This window comes from Pinus tabuliformis, chromosome 6, assembly GCF_031772625.1.
Source record: "Pinus tabuliformis cultivar Carrire ecotype Pingquan chromosome 6, CPIR1, whole genome shotgun sequence".
Classification (NCBI taxonomy): domain Eukaryota; kingdom Viridiplantae; phylum Streptophyta; class Pinopsida; order Pinales; family Pinaceae; genus Pinus; species Pinus tabuliformis.
The window spans coordinates 402,585,554-402,609,437 of record NC_142292.1 but is presented as its reverse complement, the minus strand read 5'-3'; the positions used below and the strand labels follow the sequence as shown (position 1 = coordinate 402,609,437).

Here is a 23,884-nt window from a genome sequence, read left to right as displayed (position 1 = left end):
TATATTTTAATTTTAAATAAAATTTCTAATAATATTTATTTAATTATAAATGAAATGAAATCAAAATATATGTTTTTAGTGATGAAATGAAGAGAAAATGGAGCTTCCTAAGGGGAAAGGTAGGTATTAAGTTTGGATTTTTTAATCTAAATTTGTTGTAGGAGGGTGAGTGGAAGAGAAATGAAAAATTAAAAATAAAGCATCAAACAAGAAGATGAATTCTAAGTGTCATTTTGGCAGAAAATGTAGATGTCTAGTAAACTGAAACAAAGCACTATTTGGAGTGAATTATGAATCAATATTTTTGTTTAACTAAATGAAAGGATATATTTCAAAACATGATTGTTATAGAAGATAACTTAAAAATAAAGAAAGCACATCTCCAATGTAGACTAACACAAGAATCCCTGTAAATTCCACCTCTGCCTTCATTCATTGTAAAATATGTCAAAATAAGTGTAAGGCACAATGCCCCTTCTCCTAAACCTGAATAACCATTTGCTTCATTACAATAATATAATAAATAGTATAATACAATTTTGTTTGCATCTGGGAACCAAATTCCTCATTGGGATTTATGTTTCTAAATTAAGCAATGAAAATATAACTAATTTATGAAAACTAGAGACTCCTTAACTAGATATTTTCTAAGAATTTTTACATTAAATTCTCAACCCAAATAAATCCTATGAGTCATTATATGCTTATCACAATTACTAATACCATAATAAATTCTCAACCCAAATAAATCCTATGAGTCATTATATGCTTTATCACAATTACTAATACCATAAAAAACTAATTAAAGAAGATTTTGACATAGGTAACTAGATAAAAAAAATTGGCTGTCAAAAAGCGCAGTGTTGAGACTACATAACCTCGTAATTCTCCAGGAAAATAAAAACATAATAAGGAAACACAAATCTCAATGGCTTAGACACCTTCAGTCAATCCCTAAGCTTCATGATGACTTCAGAATGTGTGAACAAGCCTGTAAATGGAAAATTATCCCCTTAGAATATTTCTTTCACCACAATGACCCTCCAACTTCGAAAATTTCCTCCTGAGTAAAGAATGCAACACTCGTTGAAAAAGCGCGGTGCCATTTGTTTTCATCGTTTGAGTGAAATTAAGATCTATGGAAAAGTTTCACATGTTGGTGATCATATTGAAAATGTAATGATCATGCCACATACCCCTTTCAAGCCTCAAAAAACACAAACATTCATCTCCACACCAAAAAACCCTAACCGTAATATTCCTTCAAAAGTGAGTTAATAACTTTGGATTAACTCTGTTCGCAAGAGGGATCTTATGAAAAAAATTATCATCTTTAACCTCAACCTCATAAACAAACACACTCTAAGAAAAAAATAAAAAATCAAAACTCTCGTACATCACCTTTTCTAGCATTCAAACTTGTGCTGCTTTAGCTAATAGATCTAGCTTGCATCTATCTTTCTCCTGCATCTCTTTTAACTACTATTTGGTGGTCCTTAATTTTGTCCTCATAGAATGATATCTCCTACATATGTTTTTCATTTTCCTGTGTAGTGGAAGGGATCTCTTCAACATATATTTGGCATTGTCCATTGCTAGATGATAGATGTCCAAAAGATCACTCATTTGTTTCCTGGCCATCTCATCTTTCTGCTTGAGCTCAAGAATCTCCTTGTGAGCCTTCTTCAATTGACTTCTCAACCTCTTAAAAGTGTGATTCCCCTCATCCATCTCTATATTTTCTTCTTGCACTCTCTTTTCTTCTTCTATTTGTAGCTTTCTAGATGAGGATTTGATAAGTCTAACTATTGGAACTTCTAATATTTTAATAAATTCTTTTTACTAGTTTCCATTTTCCCTTAGATTTGGCAGAAGTTGGTGGAACCTTAGCCAATGGTTCATCTTCACTAGGTTTAACTCTCTTTGCTAGAATAACATTATTTAATTCCCTATTTTCCTACCACAATTATGCAATAACCATATGGGCCTTCTTCAACTTTTCTTGCAATTGTAATATCTTTGATTGTATCATCAACAACCTCATCTTCTGGTATCTTTTCCATGGCTTCAAATGTCTGCTCCAAGGTTAGCCTTTTTGCAGCACACCTAGTGAGGAGGGTTTTAGGACATCCACGACTTATTGAGAAAATTGTAGCTTCTTGCCTTTCTTCTTTCCTATTTGATTCATTGTAGCTAAAGGCCTCTTATCTAAACTTCCAGATGGTGATTGAATGTCTTTTACCACTACTAAGGGTGTTTCTTTCTTGCTCAAAGAACTGGTTGATAAGTCAACCACCAAGTTTATAGATTCTACAAGTGAGTCCCGGGATTGATTTTTTTATTTACCTCCTGCAATACCAACAACTCAGTTAAGGAGAAATGGGCCAAAAGGCTAGGTTCCACTTGGATTTGCTTTCTGTGCACTTTGTCTGCCATCTTATTGAGACTCCTCAATAGATATAAGGACAAACTCAAGGGGTCCTCCCTTGTAAAATGCATTAAAAGATTGAAATGATATTGATAAATCCTTTCAAAGCTACCCTCACATGTAAAATACCTCTGAATAGCTTGCAAAATATTACTATGATGTAAGAGTAAATACTCTTTAGGAACAATGGAACCATACTCCTTATCTTTATACTCGGGCTTCAAAAAATATTTATAATGGAGAATATCAAGAGACATTCCCTTCAACCATTTCTCTCCTGAAGGGGAATGTTGTTGCACATGATATTTTGACATCTGAAAACTCTAACGGTGAGCTCTTGTACCTTAGCCTCCAACCAATTAAATTTCATGGAAAACTCCTTGGTAAGTTGTACATTGTACCCTTGAATTCTTTTATAGAACCTAATACATCCCACTTTCTCAAAGGAAAATATGATAGTTGGGTATGCATTGATGAATGTGAGGTCTTGGTGTTCAAATCTCACAATGGAACCTCCCTTTTGTTTCCTTCTCTCTCAAGTTGACATGAATTTTTTTACAACAAAGTGATACTCTATAGTTTCTAAATTGTAATCTCAATGCATATTTAATTGGTGCATCAAGTGTGATAGAAATAACGAAAGAGCGGCTCCAAATTAATCTTTGATGACAAATGAGAACATAAAACCCTATAAAAAAAATAAATTAACACAAATGACCACTTTAAGACCTCAAGACAACTCTTGCATGGTTAGTCCAAGTGGCAAGAAACTTAAATAGACATAGAGAGCGCCAAAAGCACAATGCACAAGAAAGAAAACTAAATCACCATTAAGGCACACAAAGAATAGGTAAGGAGCTTCAATTTAGTTTCAATCTCACCTTAGAATTTATATATGGAGTGATCTAGGTGGATCTTGAGACACCATGGCATGGAAACACTAAAAAATGAAAGTGATCAGAATAATGTCGAATCATGACCAAATCAAAGAGCTCATCTTCGTGATTGTGGAGGTACAAACGGTTTGTCAATCCAAGTCTCGATGACAAAGTTATCACGAAAAGAAGGTCATGTTTATCCTTCAAAGAATGAGGTTTTTCCATAAAATTTGGACTTTAAGCCTAAAGATGCAAATCGCAATCATCATAGTGCAAAGGGCAGACTTAAGGTGGGCCTTTAGGATCCCCGACCAGTGATCTCTGATATCAGAGTTGGGGGCAGGCAATTGATGATGTCAGAGGATTGTCTATGTGATCGACAATCAAATCGGCAATCGGCATCAGTGAAACCCAAAGGCCAATGATCCGGACCCCTGTGATTAGCGGTTTCTGATATCAACAATCAAAGTGTTGGGTAGCAGAGGTCCCGCATAATGTTTTTGGAGCAGAAATCCCAAAAAGTAGGATTAAATTATGTAAAAACTCTGAAGTATGCGGAGCGCGAAGTATAATAGGATTTAGTCAAAGGGTAGTCCATCCAAAAATAATGTAAATACATATAAATAGAGTCAACCCACGTAGGGATCGTGGGCTGAGGAAGGGTATAAATAGAGTGTGGCTCTCTGAGGGAAACGCTATTCCAGTTTTTAAGAAGATTGAATGTAATGGGTTTTAGAAGAAGATAATCTGAAAGCATCTATAAGTTTGGGTCAAGGGTTGGGGTAGTAGACAAAGGCTCTACAACTATGTGTGTAGAGGCCTCGAAAGTCTATAGCTATGTGTGCAAACCCCTGTAGCTAAGTGTGTAGGAAGATCTAAATGTATTGAGGATAAGTGGAAATAAAGATAAGTTTCTTCTCAAATTCTGTATTCCTTTTGAGCTGTCGTGAATTTGACATTCATAATATCTATTTAATTTAATCTGCTTACTGTATGAATGAATATAAATTTGGGTTCATTTTAATGTGTGAATTAGTTGTGTCAGTTAAATGTTTGCTTAAAGATCCTATTAATTTGTAATCGCATCCTCCAATACAATAGCGCACTAATAAGAAAGATATAATCAACTTGGATCTGTGCGAATACCGAGCAATGTGGAGCTGTAAACTAGTGAAAGAAACCTCCAGACCATACCAAGGCATCCCTAGGGTGTGGAAATCTGGTTCTAACACCCTCCCCTGCTACTTCGGGTGAGACCTTAGTCTACGCTCTGTGGGCTGTTGCGAAAAGGGTCGGTAGCTACGGGATTTTTTTGGCTCAATAACTCTTCCGAACATGGCTCAAGCCCATATAAGCCAACAAATGGTTTTGTTTCCAGGACCGGGATCTGCACAAGGGGTGTCTAGTGTGAAACACGAGGAATCTATAGAAAAGAACGTTGAAAAATCAAAAGGATTAGGGATGGTAGTAGAGCAAGGGTAACTATGGCGAACATGATCTAGTTACGAGTGTTCAAAGGAGCAGGAGGCGAAGAACCAGAACAATTTTGGTTTGTGCTAAAATCAGTATGGAACGTTTAGCAAGTTGGAGATTATAATATCAAGAAAACCATCTTATTCAACACACTATAGGATCGAGCGCTAACATTTTGCATGAAGTATTCAAGCATCAACCCAATAGCAGGGATAATGTACATCCATAATAAATTAACAAAGGAGTTTAGCAGCCCAAAGTTAGAAGCACATTCGGTTGTAGGATTCAAAGAGATCACGATGATTCTTGGTGAGACCGCATGGGACTTGGATCAGAGGTTGAAAAGCACCATTCGTTAGGCCAACATGACCCTCACAGATGCACAACACTGCGCTTGGTTTGTCACATCATTAACACCATATTTGAAGATGACTTTGTCACAAAAAAAAATATCAACCCAAGCGGAAGCGCTGGAGGTAGCAATGTGGCTGCACGAAACCCTCGTACAAGACCCACGGTTAGGACTTTAGCAAAACCAAGTGCAGTTCCAAAATTTATGTTTGGAAATACATAATTTAAAACAAGAACAGACACCACGTTCAAAATTTCAGGAGGAAGTATGGTGTATAAAGTGTAGGAGCCAAGGACACCATAAAGATCATAATCCGATCTCGGTGAATTTTGTGGTCACGGGGGTACTAACACCATTGTAACTAGAGGAATAGGCAAGGCCAAGCTCGATTTCCCCGCTCTGTTGTGCAATCTATCACGTAGGAGGAAAGCACAACACTGATAACTATCATCTATTTCCAAAATACAACCAAACCCCCCAAGAGCTCTTTTGCAACTTTTGTAGATCGGTGAGTCATGAAGAAAGAGATTGTTGTAGCTATCGAATTTTAATGGACCACGCACCTACCTACAAAATGTAGACTGAGGTGTGAGGTCAAGATCCATCCATGGCAATGGCACGTGGTGGGTTCCCGGGACGCGGTCGAGGACGAGGTGGAATGGGATTAGGAAGGGGTTGCGGGTAGCTAATCTGTTACAACTGTGGAGGACCAAGACATTATGCATGGGATTGTACCAATCTAACCTGAATATCATGTCCTTATTGTGAGCAATTCAGTCATCAGTTCCTAGACTGCCCCATGCTGATAGCACAAATTTGCGACAAGAAGACAGTGCCTCCTACAACAACGCAAAATGTGCAGATGATGAGATCTGAACCACGCGACGACGAACCCACAATAACCATGGTAGTGCGGAGCGGCATAGCTATAGGAGCAATCAATAGGGAGAACAATATGGAAGCTAGGGAAATCTTCACGGGCGTCTCTACCCAAGGTAGTAGGGATCGACCTGAGCTAGCTAGGGATCCCTCGATGTTGACTACCTTCTTAGATACATGCATAAAACTTCTTGGCAACATTAGGCAAATTAAAGGCTTACAGGAAGTGATTAGTAGATGTGAAGGATGGGGTGAATCTCACGCAGTCCAGAAGTTAGGAAGACAAGCATCGCGGATGGGTCGAGAGATGTGGTTAACAATGTAGATTGGTGACTATGAGATGGATCAGGTCATTATGGACATAGGTTCAGATGCAAACGTATTGCTTAAACAGACTTGGGAATGCATGGGTAAGCCTACACTACAATGGTCTCCTATCCAATTGCGGATGGCCAACAAACAAAATATCTTTCTCATGGGAAGACTGAAAGGAATTACAGTAGATATTAATGGCGCAAGTACCCAGATGTAAAGTTTCCATGTAAAAGTATAGTAATTTCTAGTCAATCTAGGTTGTTCATTAGGTGTATCATCTGATGGTAGAACTTATGTTTAGTTTAGGGGATTTTTTCCCTATAAAGCAACCCCTCTCTTTGTATGAGGGCATTGTATTGAGGTTATGAAATAGATGTGTATTCTCTGACCAAGAAACATAGAGGTGAGACTGTGAGAGAAAATAAAGGATATTACAGTGAATCTATTGTAGGTTGTGTCCCTTCATTTTGTTGGATAATAGAAAGGAAGGACTGGCTTTTCAGGGTGGACGTAGCCCAAACTGGGTGAACCACGTATATCTGTGTCTCTCTTGTTTTTTGTGTTTTGTGTTTATATTTCTGTAATATTCTATGTGTTCCATTGCTCTGTAATATATAACTTTCTAAAAATTGGTATCAGATATGAAGGTCTATTTGGTTGATAAACTCGTAGGAATGAAGGGTTCCTGGTTCAAGTGGGAGCAATGGCGGAAGATGGTAAGTTTAGAGTTGAAAAATTTAATGGCCAAAACTTCTCGCTGTGGAAGATGCAGATGGAAGATTATCTCTATCAGAAAGATCTGTACCTACCGTTGGGTGGAAAAACAAAGATGCCGACGAGTATGACAGATGAGGAATGGAACATTCTCGATAGAACGACACTTGGAACAGTGTGGTTGTGCCTCACAACGTCGGTCTCCTTCAACATTTCAAAGGAAACAACAACAAAGGGTTTGATTAAGGCATTGGCGAAACTATATGAAAACCCTCGGCCTCAAACAAGGTATTTCTTATGAAACGATTATTTAATATGAAGATGTTAGAAGGTGGTTTTGTTGCAGACCATTTAAATGATTTTAATATTGTTACAAGTCAATTAAGTTCTGTAGGGGTAAACTATGAAGTTGAAGTTAGAGCTTTGTTATTCTTGTGCTCATTGCCAGAAAGTTGGAATGGTTTAGTAATGGCCATTAGTAACTCTGTTTCTAGATCTAGTACTTTAAAGTTTGATGATGATGTTGGTGCTATCCTTAGTGAGTAAATGTGACGGAAAAGCTCCGGTGAGACATAGAGTAATGCTTTGAGTGCAGAGTCTACGGGAAGAAAATGGAAAGAGGAAAGAGCTTAGGATATTGCAGTAAATCAAGGAAAGGCAGATCCAAAACCAGATCGGGGATAGTGTGCTGGAAATGTGGAAAGAAAGGACATCTAAAGAAAGACTGTAGATCTTGGAAGGGAAAAGAAGGAGATGCACAACAATAAAGTCATGAAGAAAATGTGACAGGTGAGTTGTTACAAGATGCTTTGATTCTTTCTTTAAAAAATATTACTGATTCATGGGTGGTTGATTGCGGGGCCTCATTGCATGCCACACCTGATAAGAAATATTTTCATGAATATGTTCAAGGACATTTTGGACAAGTCTGTTTGGGTGATGATAAACACTATAAAATTGTTGGAATGGGTAAGGTTCTTGTAAAACAACAAAATGGAAACCAATGGTTACTAGAGAAGGTAAGGCATGTTCTAGATCTGAAGAAAAATCTGATTTCAATAGGGCAGTTAGGTGGTGAAGATTGTGTGACAACTTTCACAGATAAAGCTTGGAAGGTCTCCAAGGATCCATGGTAATAGCAAAAGGTGAAAAGGTTGGCACATTGTATTTATGCAATTGTATTTCTAACTTTGTTATTGATTTAACTTCCAAAGAAGTAGATGCAGCATTATGGTATCATAGCCTCAGACACATGAGTGAGAAGGGGATGAAGATTCTTCACTCAAGGAATTCGTTGTCGGGTTTGAAAAATGTTGATTTGGACTTTTGTGAGAATTGCATTTGTGGAAAGCAGAAGAGAGTCAGATTTCTTAGAGTTGGGAAAGAAAAGAAGAGCGAGAAATTAGAGCTTGTGCATAGAGATGTGTGGGGACCTGCTCAGGTATCATATCCCGGTCGCTCTTTTTATTACGTTACTTTTATTGATGATGAAACTAGAAAAACGTGGATTTATTGTATGAAAAATAAATCTGATGTATTTGATACTTTCAAGAAATGGAAATCTTTGGTTGAGATTGAGACATGAAAGAAATTGAAGTGTCTCAAATCAGACAATGGAGGTCAATATTGCAACAAAGAGTTTGATAGGTACTGTTCAGATCATGGAATTCATAGAGAGAAGATAGTTCCAAGAACACCAAAAGAAAATAGTGTGTTAGAAAGGATGAAAAAAACAGTCATGGAGTGTGCAAGGTGCATGAGATTGCATGCAGGATTGCCTTTACAATTTTGAGTAGATGCTGTAGATAGTGATATTTATCTAATAAATAGAGGGCATTCAAGTTCCTTCGATGGTGGCGTTCTAGAGAAAGCATGGATAGGTAGAAAGGTAAACTACTCCTTTTTAAGTACTTTTGGTTGTGAGGCCTTTGTCCATATTAATAAAGAAAATAGAACAAAGCTTGAGGCAAAGTCAAAGAAATGTACCTTTATTAGATATGGTGTTAATGATTTTGGTTATCGCTTATATGATTATGAAAATCACAAAATCATTAGGAGCAGAGATGTAATATTCAATGAAAAGGTGTTGTATAAGAATCAATTGCAAGAAAAGAATCAGGAAAAAGAAAGCAAGGAATACATAGTTCTTGATGAAATCACTGAAAAGTAAAGATGCCTGAAAATAATAATAATCAACAACCACAATAACAGCAACAGGCACTGCAAGCACCTGAAACTGGTGTTAGAAGATCTACCAGGATAAGTATACCCCCTGAATGATACTCTTCATTATATTATTTATTGTTGAATGATTCTAATGAACCCGAATGTTATGAAGAAGCAATGCAGGTTGAAAGCAGGAAGAAGTGGGAGCTAGCCATGGAAGAAAAGATGGAATCCTTAATGCATAACCAGACTTGGGACTTAGTCAGGTTTCCTGTAGGTAAAACTACATTGCAGAATAAATGAGTTTATAGGCTAAAGGAAGAAGATGGAGGAAAACAGATGTACAAAGCTAGACTTGTGGTGAAGGGGTTTGCACAGAAGAAAGGTATTGATTTGATGAAATATTTTCTCTTGTTGTTAAAATGACTTCAATTAGAACTATTTTAAGTCTAGTAGCAGTTGAAGATTTGCATCTTTAGCAGTTAGATGTAAAGACATCCTTTCTCCATGGGGATTTGGAAGAAGAGACATATATGTAGCAGCCACAAGGATATGAGGTAAAATGGAAGGAGAAACTAGTGTTCTGGTTAAAGAAGAGCTTGTATGGCTTAAAACACGCTCCAAGGCAATGGTATCTAAAATTTGAAAAGTTTGTGCCTGAACAAGGTTATACTAGATGTCACTCTAATCATGGTGCTTATCTGAAAAAAAGCAAAATGATGGCAGCTACATTATATTGTTATTGTATTTGGATGACATGCTTGTTGCAGGGTCTAACATGCAAAAAATAAATGTGCTCAAAAGAAAATTTATAAATTCATTTGTAATGAAGGATTTGGGAGCTACAAAAAAAATCCTTGGTATGAGAATAACTAGAGACAGGAAAAATTGCAAATTAACATTGTCTGAGAATGAGTACATACACAATGCAAATTAACATTTCTCAGAATGAGTACATTTTTGAAAAGATTTAATATACACAATGCTAAACCAGTTGGTACACCTTTTGCTAGCCATTTCAAACTTAGTAACGAAATGTGCCCAACAACCCACGAAGACATGGATTATATGTCTAAAGTTCCATATGCATCAGCAGTTGGAAGCTTAATATATGCAATGGTCTACACAAGGCCTGGTATTGCACATGCAGTGGGAGTTGTAAGTAGGTATGTGAAAAATACAGGAAAGGAACATTGGATGGTAGTGAAATGGATTCTCAAATATTTGAAAGGTATCACAAATCAAGCATTATGCTTTGGTGGTTCAAACAGTTCTCTATAGGGATATGTTGATGTAGATATGGCAGGTGACAGAGATAACATGAGGAGCACTATAGGATATGTATTTACTATAGGTGGAATAACTGCCAATTGGGTTTCAAAAGTCCAAAGTGTTGTTGCACTTTCAACAATAGAAGTAGAGTATGTTGTTTCTACAGAGGATAGTAAAGAAATGATTTGGTTACAAAGGTTTATAGGTGAATCGGGTAAGAAGCATGATATGGGCACGTTATACAGTGATAGCCAAAGTACCATTCATCTTGAAAAGAACTCAGCATTTCATTCAAGACTAAAAACATATAGCTCAAGTACTATTTCATACAATCAGTGTTGGAAGATGGAGAGTTGAATATGAAAAAGATATGCAATAGCCAGAATCCTTCATATATGCTAACAAAAGTTGTAACCAGGGAGAAATTAAGAATATGCTCAGTTTCAATTGGCCTTCAAGGATGACGATGAAGATGAGAAACAACAAGGTCCAAAGAGGAGTCATTATCTAGAAAATGAAGCAGCAGTAGAGTTGCTACAATCATTCTCCAAGTGGGAGATTGTTGGGTCTGGAGCATGATTATTTAGAGGTCTTTGTTTCATCTGGATGTTTACCCCAGGAAGTTTGTACACCCCTCCACGTGGGGGGGTTTAGGTGGGACTTGTCCCCCATGTGGGGGTGTGGGGGGGCTAATCACCCCCTGCTAGGGGGTCCAGGGGCCAACAGTCTCCTGGCGGGGGTCTCGAGGGCAGTGCCCCCAAAGCTAAAAATAGATGTAAAATTTCCTTGTAAAAGTATAGTAATTTCTATTCAATCTAAGTTCTTCATTAGGCATATGATCTAACAGTAGAACTTATGTTTAGCTTAGAGTTTTTTGGCCCTAGAAGGAAACCCCTCTCTTTGTATGAGGGCATTGTATTAAAGCTATGAAATATATGTGTATTCTCTAAGCGGGAAACATATAGGTGAGACTCTAAGAGAGAAAAATGTATATTACAGTGAATCTACTGTAGCTTGTGTCTCTTCATATTGTTGGATAATAGAAAGGAAGGACTGGCTGTTTGGGGTGGATGTTGCCCAAACTGGGTAAACCACATATATCAGTGTCTCTCTAGTTTTATACATTTTTTGTTTATATTTCTGTAATACTCTATGTGTTCCATTACTCTATAATATATAATTTTATAATAGTTGGAACCAGAAGAATTCATGCCGTTAGACTGGTTACGACAGCTGAGCTAGGCCTTAGAATGTTACAATGTACAAGTAGAAGATGATGAGGATGACCCGTGTAACATCAATATACTAGAATCTGAAGGGGGTCGTGAGGTGTGTCGCCCTGAGATAGAAGATCCAAACATCACCGCACCATTGAAAACAAAGTAAATGAATATCAAAATAGAGGAAGAGCCGAAGTATGCTACACTTTGGGACTAGTGGGATGATGCCACATGGAAAAGTTTGTCAAGTTGCTCTGAGAATACCGAAATTTATTCCCTACAAAAATTATGGAGCTGAAAGGAATTCTAGGAGACTTAGGAATGATGAAGATAACTTTGAAGGTAGATGCAAAGCCAGTGAAACAACGACCCTACCGATCGAATCCAAAATACAAAGCAAAGTTCTGCGAAGAATTGGACAAGATGCCGACAATAGGAATTATTGAACAAGTTGAGGAGTTCGATTGAGTAATTCCTATGGTTGTACAGGAGAAGAAATAGAAGGGTGAGATACTCATCTATGTAGATCTGTAGAAGCTCAATGATGCTTGTGTTAATGATCCATTTCCAACACCCTTTACAGATGAGGTACTAGAAAATGTGGGTGAGCAAGAAGCATACTCCTTCATAGATGGGTTCTCCAGGTACCATCAGATCAAGATCATGCTAGAGGATCGGAGAAAGACAATGTTTGCTACCAAATGGGGTTGTTCTCACTATACATTAATCCCCTTTGGGCTGAAGAATGTGTCGACGATATTTTCCCTTATTGTGGTAGCTGCATTCAAGGAATTTATCCACAAGTTCTTAGAAGGCTACCTAGATGACTGGACCGTATTTGGCTTGGTTAAGAAACATGTCATGAGCTTACGATTGATTTTGGATACCTGCCACCGGCACTACATTACTCTCAACCTAAGAAAATGTACTTTCCTTGTCCCTTTCGAGAACTTGCTAGGCCATGTGGTTTTTAAGCAAGCACTGATGGTGGATCCAAAGAAGATCACTATCATACTAAATCTTAAAGCAATGCAAAGTGTAAAGTAGGTACGCACTACATTAGGACACATGTGCTACTACTACAAGTTTATAAAATGCTACGCCCAGATCACAGCTCCATTGGAATATTTACTACAGAAGGATGCTATGTATTGTTGGAATGAGGAATGTAACAAAAGCCTAGAAATGCTTAAGGAAAAGATGGCATCTACCCCTATCTTGGTCTTTCCAAAGTGGGACATTGAATTTCATGTACATTTTGACACGCTGTGAATTGCATTGGGTATTGTACTCACTTAAGAAGGAGAGGAGGGCATCGATCACCTGATTACCTTCGCAAGCCGAAGGTTGTCAAAAGAAGAAAATAATTACTCTACTACTGAATAGAGGGATTAGCAATGGTATACGGGCTCCAAAATTTTTGTCACTATCTACTTGGAGGACATTTTAAGATGTATATTGATCATTCTACACTCAAGCACCTAGTGAATAAGCTTGTGTTGGGTGGGCGCATCTATCAATGGTTGTGGTTGTTTCAAGAATACAAATTTGAGGTTGTTGTAAAGCTAGGACATCTGAATGCAAGTTTGGATCACCTGTCCCAAATTGAGACCGGTGAAGAACCAACAAATCTAGAGGAGGGACTCCTGGATGCCCAGTTATATGGTGTGCGTGTTGCAGATGGCCACTTTGAAGATATTATCCACTTTTTAACCAAGGGCATTACACCACAGGGGTATTCTATCATGCAAAAGAAGGAATTAGTGATATGCGCAACAGATTTTACTGTAATTTTAGGCACCTCTACAAGATGGGCAATGACAAAATATTGCGTAGATATGTACCAGAATTCAAGAGTAGATAGATCCTGGCCGAAGCACATGGAGGGGTTGCTGGCAGACATTATGTGGGTTGCGCCACGACTTAGAAGATTCTTCGCACTGGATTATGGTGGCTGACTCTACACCAAGATTTGAAAGCATATTATTAGGCCTGCGATGTATACCAATGGATGGGGAAACCATTGCGAAGCGATGAAATGCCCCTACAACCACAGATGATGCTAAAGCCATTTGAGAAATGGGTGATCGACTTCATCGGACCTATTGAACCATGAGGAAAGACAGGTGCACGTTATATCATCACCGCAACCAGATATTTGACCTGATGGGTAGAGGTGTAACCAATTAAGTATTACACAGCTGCAACAACAACAAAATTCTTGTTCAAGAACGTACTAACCAAGTTTGGCTGCCCCAAAATTCTCATGAGTGATAGGGGAATTCATTTCCTCATTGAAATGATCAACACACTCACTGAGGAATTTCAAATATATCACCAACAATACCATCTGCAAGAAAATGGGAACATCGAGACCTTCAACAAAATTTTAAAGACCGTGTTGACTAAGGTCTATAATGTGTGATGAAATGACTGGGACTCACGCATCCCTGCTATGTTATGGGCATACTGAACTACGTGCAAGACGCTGATAGGCCAGACACCGTTTCACTTAGTCTATGGCAAGGAGGCCGTTATGCCTATGGAATATATTGTGCCTAGTCTGCAGATAGTGACAATCATAGGTATCGTAGATTGGGGGGAGTTTGAAGAAAGGCTCAACACCTAGAAGAATTGGAGGAGGAATGCTTTCTAGCTGGATTCGATCAGCAGGTACAGAAACATCATGAGAAAGCATGGCATGATCACCATATCAAGGTGCACATCTTTAAGGAAAATGATCTAGCATCACTTTATGATAGTAAATTTGAAAAATTCCCAGGTAAACTACACATGCATTGGTTGGGACCCTATGTCATCAAAGAAGTTACTGATGGGGATGTGTTTTAGCTAGCTAAACTCAATGGAGACCCCTTCCATGGTAGAGAGAATGGTAGTCACCTAAAGCTCTACACGGGTGGGTCGTCCGCATGACTAGCCAAAGAGAGGATAGTCTCACCACTCCACCGAGTTGGAAGAAAGCGAGGAATGATAAAGTAGCCTGGGGGAGAGATGTGTGAGTACTACGATGCGCTTACATTTGAACAAACACAAGGATCATGGTTGCATGAAAAGGATCATGCAAATGTGTTGATACAAGGAATCATGACCATTGATATCACTATTTTTGACAAGATGTCTGCATTATGGCAAAAGGGAGCAGGTAGCAGGAAATTAAGAGAAACATTATGAGCCAGAGATGAAATGAGCTACCACAAATTTTACACAAGCAGTTTACATGCACTCGAATAGGCAGTAAGCAACGAATTTGAAATTTGCATGGCTAAATCACCGAGGGTGGCCTACACTTCGAAAGCACACATGAAGCTATTCATTATTTCTTCACATGGCATGCACCCGATGTTAGCGATCTGGCCGATGGAAAAGAAGGACTCTCTAAGGAGTATGGTGTTGAACACTATGGGTGCCCCGCAGGCTACAACATCACTGGTAGGGGATGAACCAAAAAAGAGGGAATACGAAGCAGAATTGGTTTGGATGACCTTGCCTTGCCCATGGACAGGTCGGTGCATTATGAAAAAACAAGGAAAGGATGGACAGATGACGACCACGGGTAGATATGTAGTTAATAATTCGTCTCTGATGTCCCTCGAAGATTGGGATCTTGCAAACAGTAGCTAGGGTCTTGCAAAATTGAAACACAAGCTGCAACAAATAGTGTGAAGAGAAGATATAAAGGTTGGAAGTGGCTGCGGTGGTACCAGGAGGTCCTGTATGTGGCTCCCCCACTCATGTTAAAATCCTATGGGAGGTGTTCTGTGTTACTTGAGCAGAGTAGAATGAGCATCATCAGTTGCAAGAAGTGGTAGAAACACTGTAGTAGGAACTGGACAAACCATTGTAGGAGACAATGAAGGAGAAATAGGAAGACAAGCACCACTCAAAGGAAGGCGAACCACGAAGCCAAGGTAGAGCATCTAGCCACACTGGCGAGTGACTTGGGATGAGTCATGATGATTATGTTGGGGGACTATTATGTAGCAGAGGTCCCGTGTAACGGTTTTGGGGCAGAAAGCCCAAAAATTAGGATTAAATTATTGTAAAAACTCTAAAGTATGCATAGCGCGACGTATAATAGGATTGAGTCAAGGGGTAGTCCACCCGAAAATAATTTAAATAAATATAAATAGAGTCATCCCGCACAAGAATCACTGGCCAAGGAACAGTATATACAGAGCACAACTCTATGAGGGAAAGGCAGTTCAGGTTTTCAAAAAGATAGAATGTAATGGGTTTTAGAAGAAGATAGTTTGAGAGCGTCTGTAAGTCTGGGTCAAGCTTTGGGGTAGTAGATAGAGGCTCTGCAGCTGTGTGTGCACAGGCCTCGAAAGTCCGCAGCTATGTGCATGGACGCCTGAAGCGGAGTGCATAAGGCAGATCTAAATGTATTGAGGATAAGTGGAAATAAAGATAGTTTCTTCTGAAATTTTGTATTCCTTCTGAGCTGTCACAAATCTGACTTTCATAATATCTATTTAATTTAATCTACTTATTGTATGAATGAATGTAAATCTGGGTTCATTTTAATGCATGAATCAATTGTGTTGGTTAAATTTTTACTTAAAGATCCCGTTAATTTGTAAACACATCCTCCAATATAATAGTGCACTAATAAGAAAGATATAATCAACTTGGATCAATGTGAATACCAAACAGCGTGGATCTATAAACCAATGTGCGAAACCTATAGACCACACCAAGACATCGCTAGGGTGCGGAAACCTAGTTCCAGCACCCTCCCATGCTACCTCAAGTGAGACCTCAGTCTCCGCTCTGCGGGTTGTTGCCGAAAGGGTCAGTAGCTATGGGGTATATTTGGCTAAATAACTCTTCTGAACCTGGGCCAAGCCCATATAAGCCAACACGGAACGATCGGCGATCTACGTAGGCACATGTCGATATATCCGAAAAAGGACCCCGGGTCGATGCGATGTGATTTATTCTCAGTTGTCAGATTAGGAAGTTGATCAATAGCAATGATTAAAACGATGATCTGAACGATCGCTATTAGCGATCGGTGATCCCAAATTGTGATTAGGCGTAGACGTGATGGAATAATAGATCTGATTTTATAAAATTTGAGATCTGGGAATTCAGAATTTTTAGTGTATTCCAGGTTTCAGCCAAATCAGTTATGCAATGCGATAAGTGATTAAAGAAAAACTTGATAAGGCTTGTAGGGCCCATTTGAACTGTTTTGAGGTCTGGATTTAAAGGAATTTGTTAGAGTGTTCAGTTCTTAGTGTATTTCTATTTTAAAATAGAAAGAAGGTTATTTTCAAAGTTTTGTTGCAACAACCAATGCTTCTAAGAAAACAGCTATTATTCTGAAGATAAACGACCTTTATTTGTATGCGGCCTTGTCCCAAATGTGTATAAAACATGATGGGTGATACAGAGTTGAAGAGAGCGTGGAAGGTTGTGTAGCAATGGTATGACAAAAAGCCCGAGGGTAGCATGCCAAAGGAAAAGAGTCTATACCAGTGAACTCGAGAGCCTGTGTTGGGGATTACTAGAGAGCCTGAGTGCTGGAGACCTCAATGAGGAGGTTGCACCAATGGAGAGCCGTAGAAAGATAGGGTGAGGTAGTGCATAGAGATATCTAAAGCACCATAGAGAGCTACAATGAACCATGATAGCCCAAGAGCGCTTGAAATTCTAGCAGATTCGCAGAGCGGGAGACAAACCCAAGCACCATGTGGCAAGATAGCCATAGAGCTACAGAATGAGAAGACCCAAGTGATTCTCTCTTTAGGATTGGTTATGTTACTGCTCATATTTATTGTCTTTGATAGATTCTTGTGATCGATTGATCTATTGATGAATGCTTCTTTGATTGATTCTTCTTTGATTGCTTATTATTCTTGCATATTGATGTTGTGAGATCAGTGTTTTAGTAAGCTTCAGCACTTTGACATTTGCTTCAGAGCAACACTTCTTCATATGGGAATTCATAGTGATGTCGTGACCGATTGGGAGCAGACTGTGCCTGCGCATTGATGATTGGAATAGATGTTCATTGTGGATCATTTTATCCAGTTCTTCATTCAAATTTTCAGATGGCCCACAGTTGGTGTGAGGTATATGATTTATTCATATATTTCTTCTTTTACATTATGCTACAGATCCTTGATTGATATTGATGCAGGATCTTTTTTATTTTCATGTTCTCATGATTCCTTGCTTCATGTTATGAGGAGTCTTGAAATGATGCACTTTATACTTTGAGATCCCTTACTGTGTGCTTCTGGGATACTCTTGTTGTCATTGTGCATGTGTTTTGCTTTGACATCCCTTTTGCACCTTGTTGGAGGGATGTGCACCATGCATGTTTTGTTTCATATTGATAGGAGTTTTGATTGAGAGTTCTAGTTGTACAATATCTCTTAGAGCCACTCTTGCATGAGGGCCTCCTTCCTTGTATGATTGAGACAACAAACTCTTGTGTACATCACTTTTATTGATAGCACCTAATGTGGCAGCCTACACCACCTTGAGTGGGGCCCGGAGACGTAGTCCCTCTTGGACGAACTCCATTAACAACGACTTATGTTTTCATGTGCTTATGATTATTATGTTCCTGTTCTTTCTCCGCATGCATATGCATTCCTTTATGTCCTTTTAAAAAGAAATTTTAACACATCATGAAAGTAAAATGTCTTGCTAAGGTCCTTCTTCACACTCAGACCTCGATAAATTAGTATTGTCAAATAGAGAATGATGAATTGAAGATGTGTCTACATGAAGAAAAGGAGGAGAGACAGAGTTTGCTACTATAGCTGCAAGCAAAGGATGAGGCATTGGAAAAGCTATAGCATAACCCATGTGAGGTAAAAAATAGTTCTCCATCTTCATGCACATCTCTTGATGACGATTTCATTGTGTTTGAAAATCATACCACAGGACTTGGCTCCAAATTGCTGAAGAGAATGGGATATGAAGGAAAAGAATTAGGCATTAATGGCCAAGGAATTGTCAATACCATCAAAGTAGAGGAATTACCCCATCAGGCAGGACTTGGGTATGGCAGGAAAGAAGTTGCGAAATGTGATCCACCAATGACAAATGATGAGTAGCCCTCATCGGTTTTTTCCAAATCAAAAGAGAAGTTAAAAGATGTTGATTTCATTTCTATTTCATCTACTGATAGTATGATTTCTGTTGGAGATTTGGAGATCGCGATTACATGGAAAAATATGAGTCTCCTTACAAAGACAAGGCACGAGGAGAAAAAGCTTGGTGCTAACAACCAAGGCATCATTCAACGTTTGGAGGTTATGCATGAACCTTGATTTGCAGGCACGAGGTACACCAAAGGAGAGTGCTCAAATGTGTCAGAGTTGTCCGAGACTCTGTCGAGGAAAGATAATGATGGGAAAACATCCCCATCATCAGATGGAAATTCCCATTACAGGGAGAGCTCAGAGTTGAGGCAAGCTCTCATCACCATATTGACATCAAAGATAGCAAAAGGAGGTATAACCACTTTCAATCTTCTAATTTTCATTATGATCATATTTTTAATAATGAACGAAGATCAAGGCATTGAAAACATATACCTTTTGTGGTTTACCTAACCATACCTTTTTTAAGTGTTGGAAAAGAATGGCACCACTCATGAGGCATGAAAAAACCTCTCAATAACATGAAAGGAAACAAGTTAAGAAGATATGGAGGAAGAAAACCTACTGAAGTCATTGCGACAGAAATAGCCATAAAAGAGACACTCATTGGAGGCTCCATCTAGACCAGCGCCATAAAGACAAAGCATTAGTGCGTGAAACAGGAAGAGCAGTTGCTTGACAAGCAAAATCACCACAAGGATGCAACCCATTCACCATGATAAGTGAAAAATGGTTTCTAGACATGTTCTCATTTCATGGTCATTATTTTGTAAATCATTTGTTGCATTTTTAAAGTGTAAAAGTGATGATGTGTTTCCATCACTTGGTCGGCAACAATGATGTCTAGTCATGTTTTGAGTCGTATTTTGAGTTGCATGTTAAAACTATGAAAGTGATTTTATGTTTCCACCACTTGTCGACACAATAGTGTTTGGCCTTATGAATTTAAATCATGTGTTCCAACGATAAGGTGTTTTCCATCACTTTTTGAAGCAACCATAATGGGTTGTCCTTTTTGTCGTAGCTGAAGTATTACCTCCATCTTATTGTAAACTTGACCAGCGATGATGAGTTATAAATTTGTGGTGAGTATGGGATGTTTGAGTATTTAGTTTGGTCATGCCATTTAAAGCATGTAATTACAAATCCATGTACTAAAGGTTGTAGATGTAGCAGGTGTTGGTTCATCGCTTAAGGCTCTGAAGAAAAAAGGTGAAGGAGATGAAAGCGAGACCTTTTAAGGACATTTGTTGTTAGGCCCCTATACTACTAACGCAACACCTTATTGTTATTAGTAAAACCCCCTTATTATATTGATGTACCCATGTAGTGCCCATATTGTTACTATTGTTCCCCATAAAAGCCCACTATTGTTATTATTGTGCCCTTACATTATTATTGTTATGCCGACCTTGATTATATTATGACCCCTTAGACTCCTATATATAGAAAGGAGGTGTTTTTATTTGTATCATCAAAGAATCATTCATTTGTCTTATGTAATGGAGGTTGCCCCCTCAAAGAGGCTAAATTTTAAGGCATTGATCTATCTTTTCTATCATTTTGTGAGCTGGATTCATAACATTTGGTATGAGAGCTTTGGATTCTAGGGTTTCGCTACTCCAAACAAGTCATGGTGGAATTTGTGCTATAACATTTTTTTATGATGTTTCATATGCTACAAAAATAACCCATTTGAGAAGAAATCGGGCTAAAACTCGGATTTGAATGTCAGAGATTTTCACGCAATATTTGCGGAGATATGATCTGAGGAAGTCGGTCTTTTTGCAGACTCCTGAATTACATTCCAAATAGGTGACCTGGGGAAAATCATCATAACTTTATCTTTGAGCATTGAATTGAAATTTTGTAAGAAGGTATAGAGAGAGGATGGACCATAGTTTCTTGTATATATATTTTTTAGAGCGAAAGGTCGAAATAGTGACACGTGGCACATCATAGAATTTCACTCTACTGAACTAGTCTATAATCAGGTCACTATGGGAGATTTGGCATAACTCTTCTTTGGAGAATCCGATTTGGATCACACTAGTGGCATTGGAAAGAGGACACATAGTGATACTGAAGGTTGCAATTTCAGAACTTAAAGATCCGAAAGTACAGAATTACAGTTGTTTCAAGGTTGAGCTCCTAAAATCAAGAAAAAGAATGATGAGGAAGTTTGATGGCAAGGATCTGGTAAATTGGATACTTTAGATGGAGCAATATTTTGATCTACATGGTGTACCATTGTTACAAAAGGTATGTATTACATCTTCATATTTAGAACCAGATCAATTTTTATGGTATAAAGGGCTTTGTTCTTGTAAACAACTTGTTACATGGTCAATTTTCACGGAGGAAATGATATCACATTATGAGGATACAAAGAGCAACACCTTCTTTAGAGCAACGCCGCAACAATTTGAAAGAGTAAAAGGGCTTTGTGACATAGTGGAAAGTAAAATTATGGCAACATGGAAGTCTACCCCTCACAACTATAAAGATGGAAGTGTTGTTTCTCTAGCCTTCCACAACCTGCAAGGGTTATATCACAACAATTGGAAGAAAAAAAAGAGAAATGGCTTTGTACAATTTTGATAGCAAATGCACTAAAGGTCATAAATGTATTGAGAAGAAATTTTTTTACATAGAGTATGAAGAGGAGGAAGAAAAGGATCAAGGAAACATCAGAAGAAGAGGATATATGCCATGACCGAACCCCAGAGAAAGAAGAAATGAATCATACCATATCTTGTAAAGCATTGGCAAGAATTACCACTCCTCAAACTCTCAAGATAGAAGGATATATCAAGAAGAAAAAGGTGCAAGAAGTGAAAGATCACATTGAGAAAGAAGAAATGAATCCAACCATATCTTGTAATTCATTGGTCAGAATTACCACTCCTCAAACTATCAAGATAGAAAGATATATCAAGAAGAAAAATGTTCAAGAAGTGAAAGATCACATCAAGCATCAAGAAATGAATCAAACCATATCTTGTAAGAAATTACCACTCCTCAAACTTTAAAGATAGAAGGACATATCAAGAATGAAAATGTTCAAGCAGTGAAATATCACATCAAGCATCAACAACAAGTTCTCCAAATTTTAAAGGATAACGCCACTTAAGTGCAAAATCAAATGAAACAACAAGTAGATCAACATCATAGTGAAAAATGTTTTGGTGTAGGTGATTGTGTGTTTTTACTGCTACATCTCAAGCAAGCTATTTATGAGAAGGAAATGTTGGTAATACTACATGCACTTAAAAAATGGCGACCTTACCGAATGGAAAGACACTTCAAGGCAAAAATGGATCATGATAGTCTTAAATACTTTTTACAACAACTATTATCTTTAGAATAACAGAAAGGTTGTGTCACAAATATGTTGGGTTATGACTTTGACATCATCTATAGAAAATGGAAACAATATTTTGTTACAGATGCACTCTCAAGAAAGGATGAGGATGTGGAAGCATTGTTTTGTGCTATTTCTATTATCCAACCAGATTGGATAAACGAAGCAAGGGATGAATGGAAGAAAGAAGAAGAAGTATGGCCACTTATTCAAAAGTTGTGAAAGATACCAATTCAAACAATATTGCTAGAAATTGAAGAGGAAGGAAAAATCATATTGGAACCTGGAGTAGTCATAGAAGCAAGAATTCAACAATTATGAAATCGATCAATTTCAGAGTATCTCATCAAGTGGAAGAACTTACTTGTTGAAGATTCCACATGGGAGGACAAGAATTTTATACAGAAGCATCAAGAACTACTCGAGCATTGAGGACAACACTTTCTGAAGGAGAGGGGCATGTTCGGCCCCTATACTACTAATGTAACCCCTTATTGTTATTAGTACAACCCCCTTATTAAATTGATGTACCCATGTAGTGTCCATATTGTTACTATTGTGCCCCATAGAAGCCCACTATTTGTTAGGATATTCCGACACATGGGAAATAGTTAAGTACAACTTGGTCTAGTATAGAGTTAGGTAAAGTGTGTTTCTTTACCATTGTACATTTTGTAACTTACAATTCGACGGTCACGATATGTAGTGATCCGACGGTTCATTCTCTCCTCGGTATTACCGACACTTGATCCGTGGCTTGACACCCGATTGGTCCATGAATTCTATTTAAAGCGCATGGAGGGTCATTTGTAGGGTAATCCGTGCATGAGAGAAGCTTATGTAAATTTTCATTCTTTGATTAATAAATTGCCTGAAGTGGCCACGGTCGCTCAAGCCGTGGACTGTTTCCCTCTTTGAGGGTTTTAACCACGTCAAAATACTGGTGTATTGATCTGTGATCTGGTTGTGAGCAGTGTCCTTTTGGTGTTCTTTCTGAGGAACTTACCCTGTAAATTCCTACATGGTATCAGAGCTATTTGAGGGCCGCGTTCGTTGGTGATCCAAATCTGAAGCCGGTAGAACTGCATCCGACTGCCGTTTCCTAGATCTACTGTTTTTGACTAGTTTCGGGCCGAGAGGACTTCTCTGTTGTGTTCAGAGCATCTGTTCCAGTGAGGAACCCCTTTCGTTTCACGCGAAAAGGTTTCCGGTAGCCCTAGCTGCGTCATTTTTAAGATCCGGAGGTATAAAGTGTTTATTTGCAGTTTAATGTTATTTTCTCTCTGCTTATTCCGGTTTCGGTTTATTTAGCTTTTTTTTAACCGAATCTATACCTTTCATTTCTGCATATGCTCTTTGCCGTGCGACTCTGTGCGATCTGGGCAAATCAGAAACAAAAAGGAAGGATTTTTCTCATGCGTATGCTCTTTTCCTTGCACCTTAGTGTGATCTCGGAAAATCAGAAACATTGAGAAAAATATTTAGTTTTTCGGCTAAAGCTAACTTTGAGCCACAAGGTTCAATTTTTGAAAATATTTAGTTTTTTGGGTAAAGCTAATTTCGATCCATAAGGTTCTTTTTCTTTGCATGTCCGTGTTGGGTTTTGTGTTTTTTGTTTTGTAGGGAAAAAGAGTTTTCTCAAAGCAAGCACGCAACCCAAGGCCTCTCTCTCTCTCTC

General features: G+C 38.3%; 1 protein-coding gene across 1 annotated transcript in view; it reads left to right on the top strand.

The window, feature by feature from the left end:
* Window positions 1–6,035: 6,035 nt before the first annotated feature.
* The window catches only part of LOC149259005 (putative pectinesterase 11), a 28,270-nt gene continuing 10,421 nt past the window's right edge, over window positions 6,036–23,884 (top strand). The window contains exon 1 of the mRNA XM_089445113.1: window positions 6,036–6,126. Coding sequence (XP_089301239.1) covers window positions 6,036–6,126 — 91 coding nt within the window. The remainder of the gene's footprint in view (window positions 6,127–23,884) is intronic.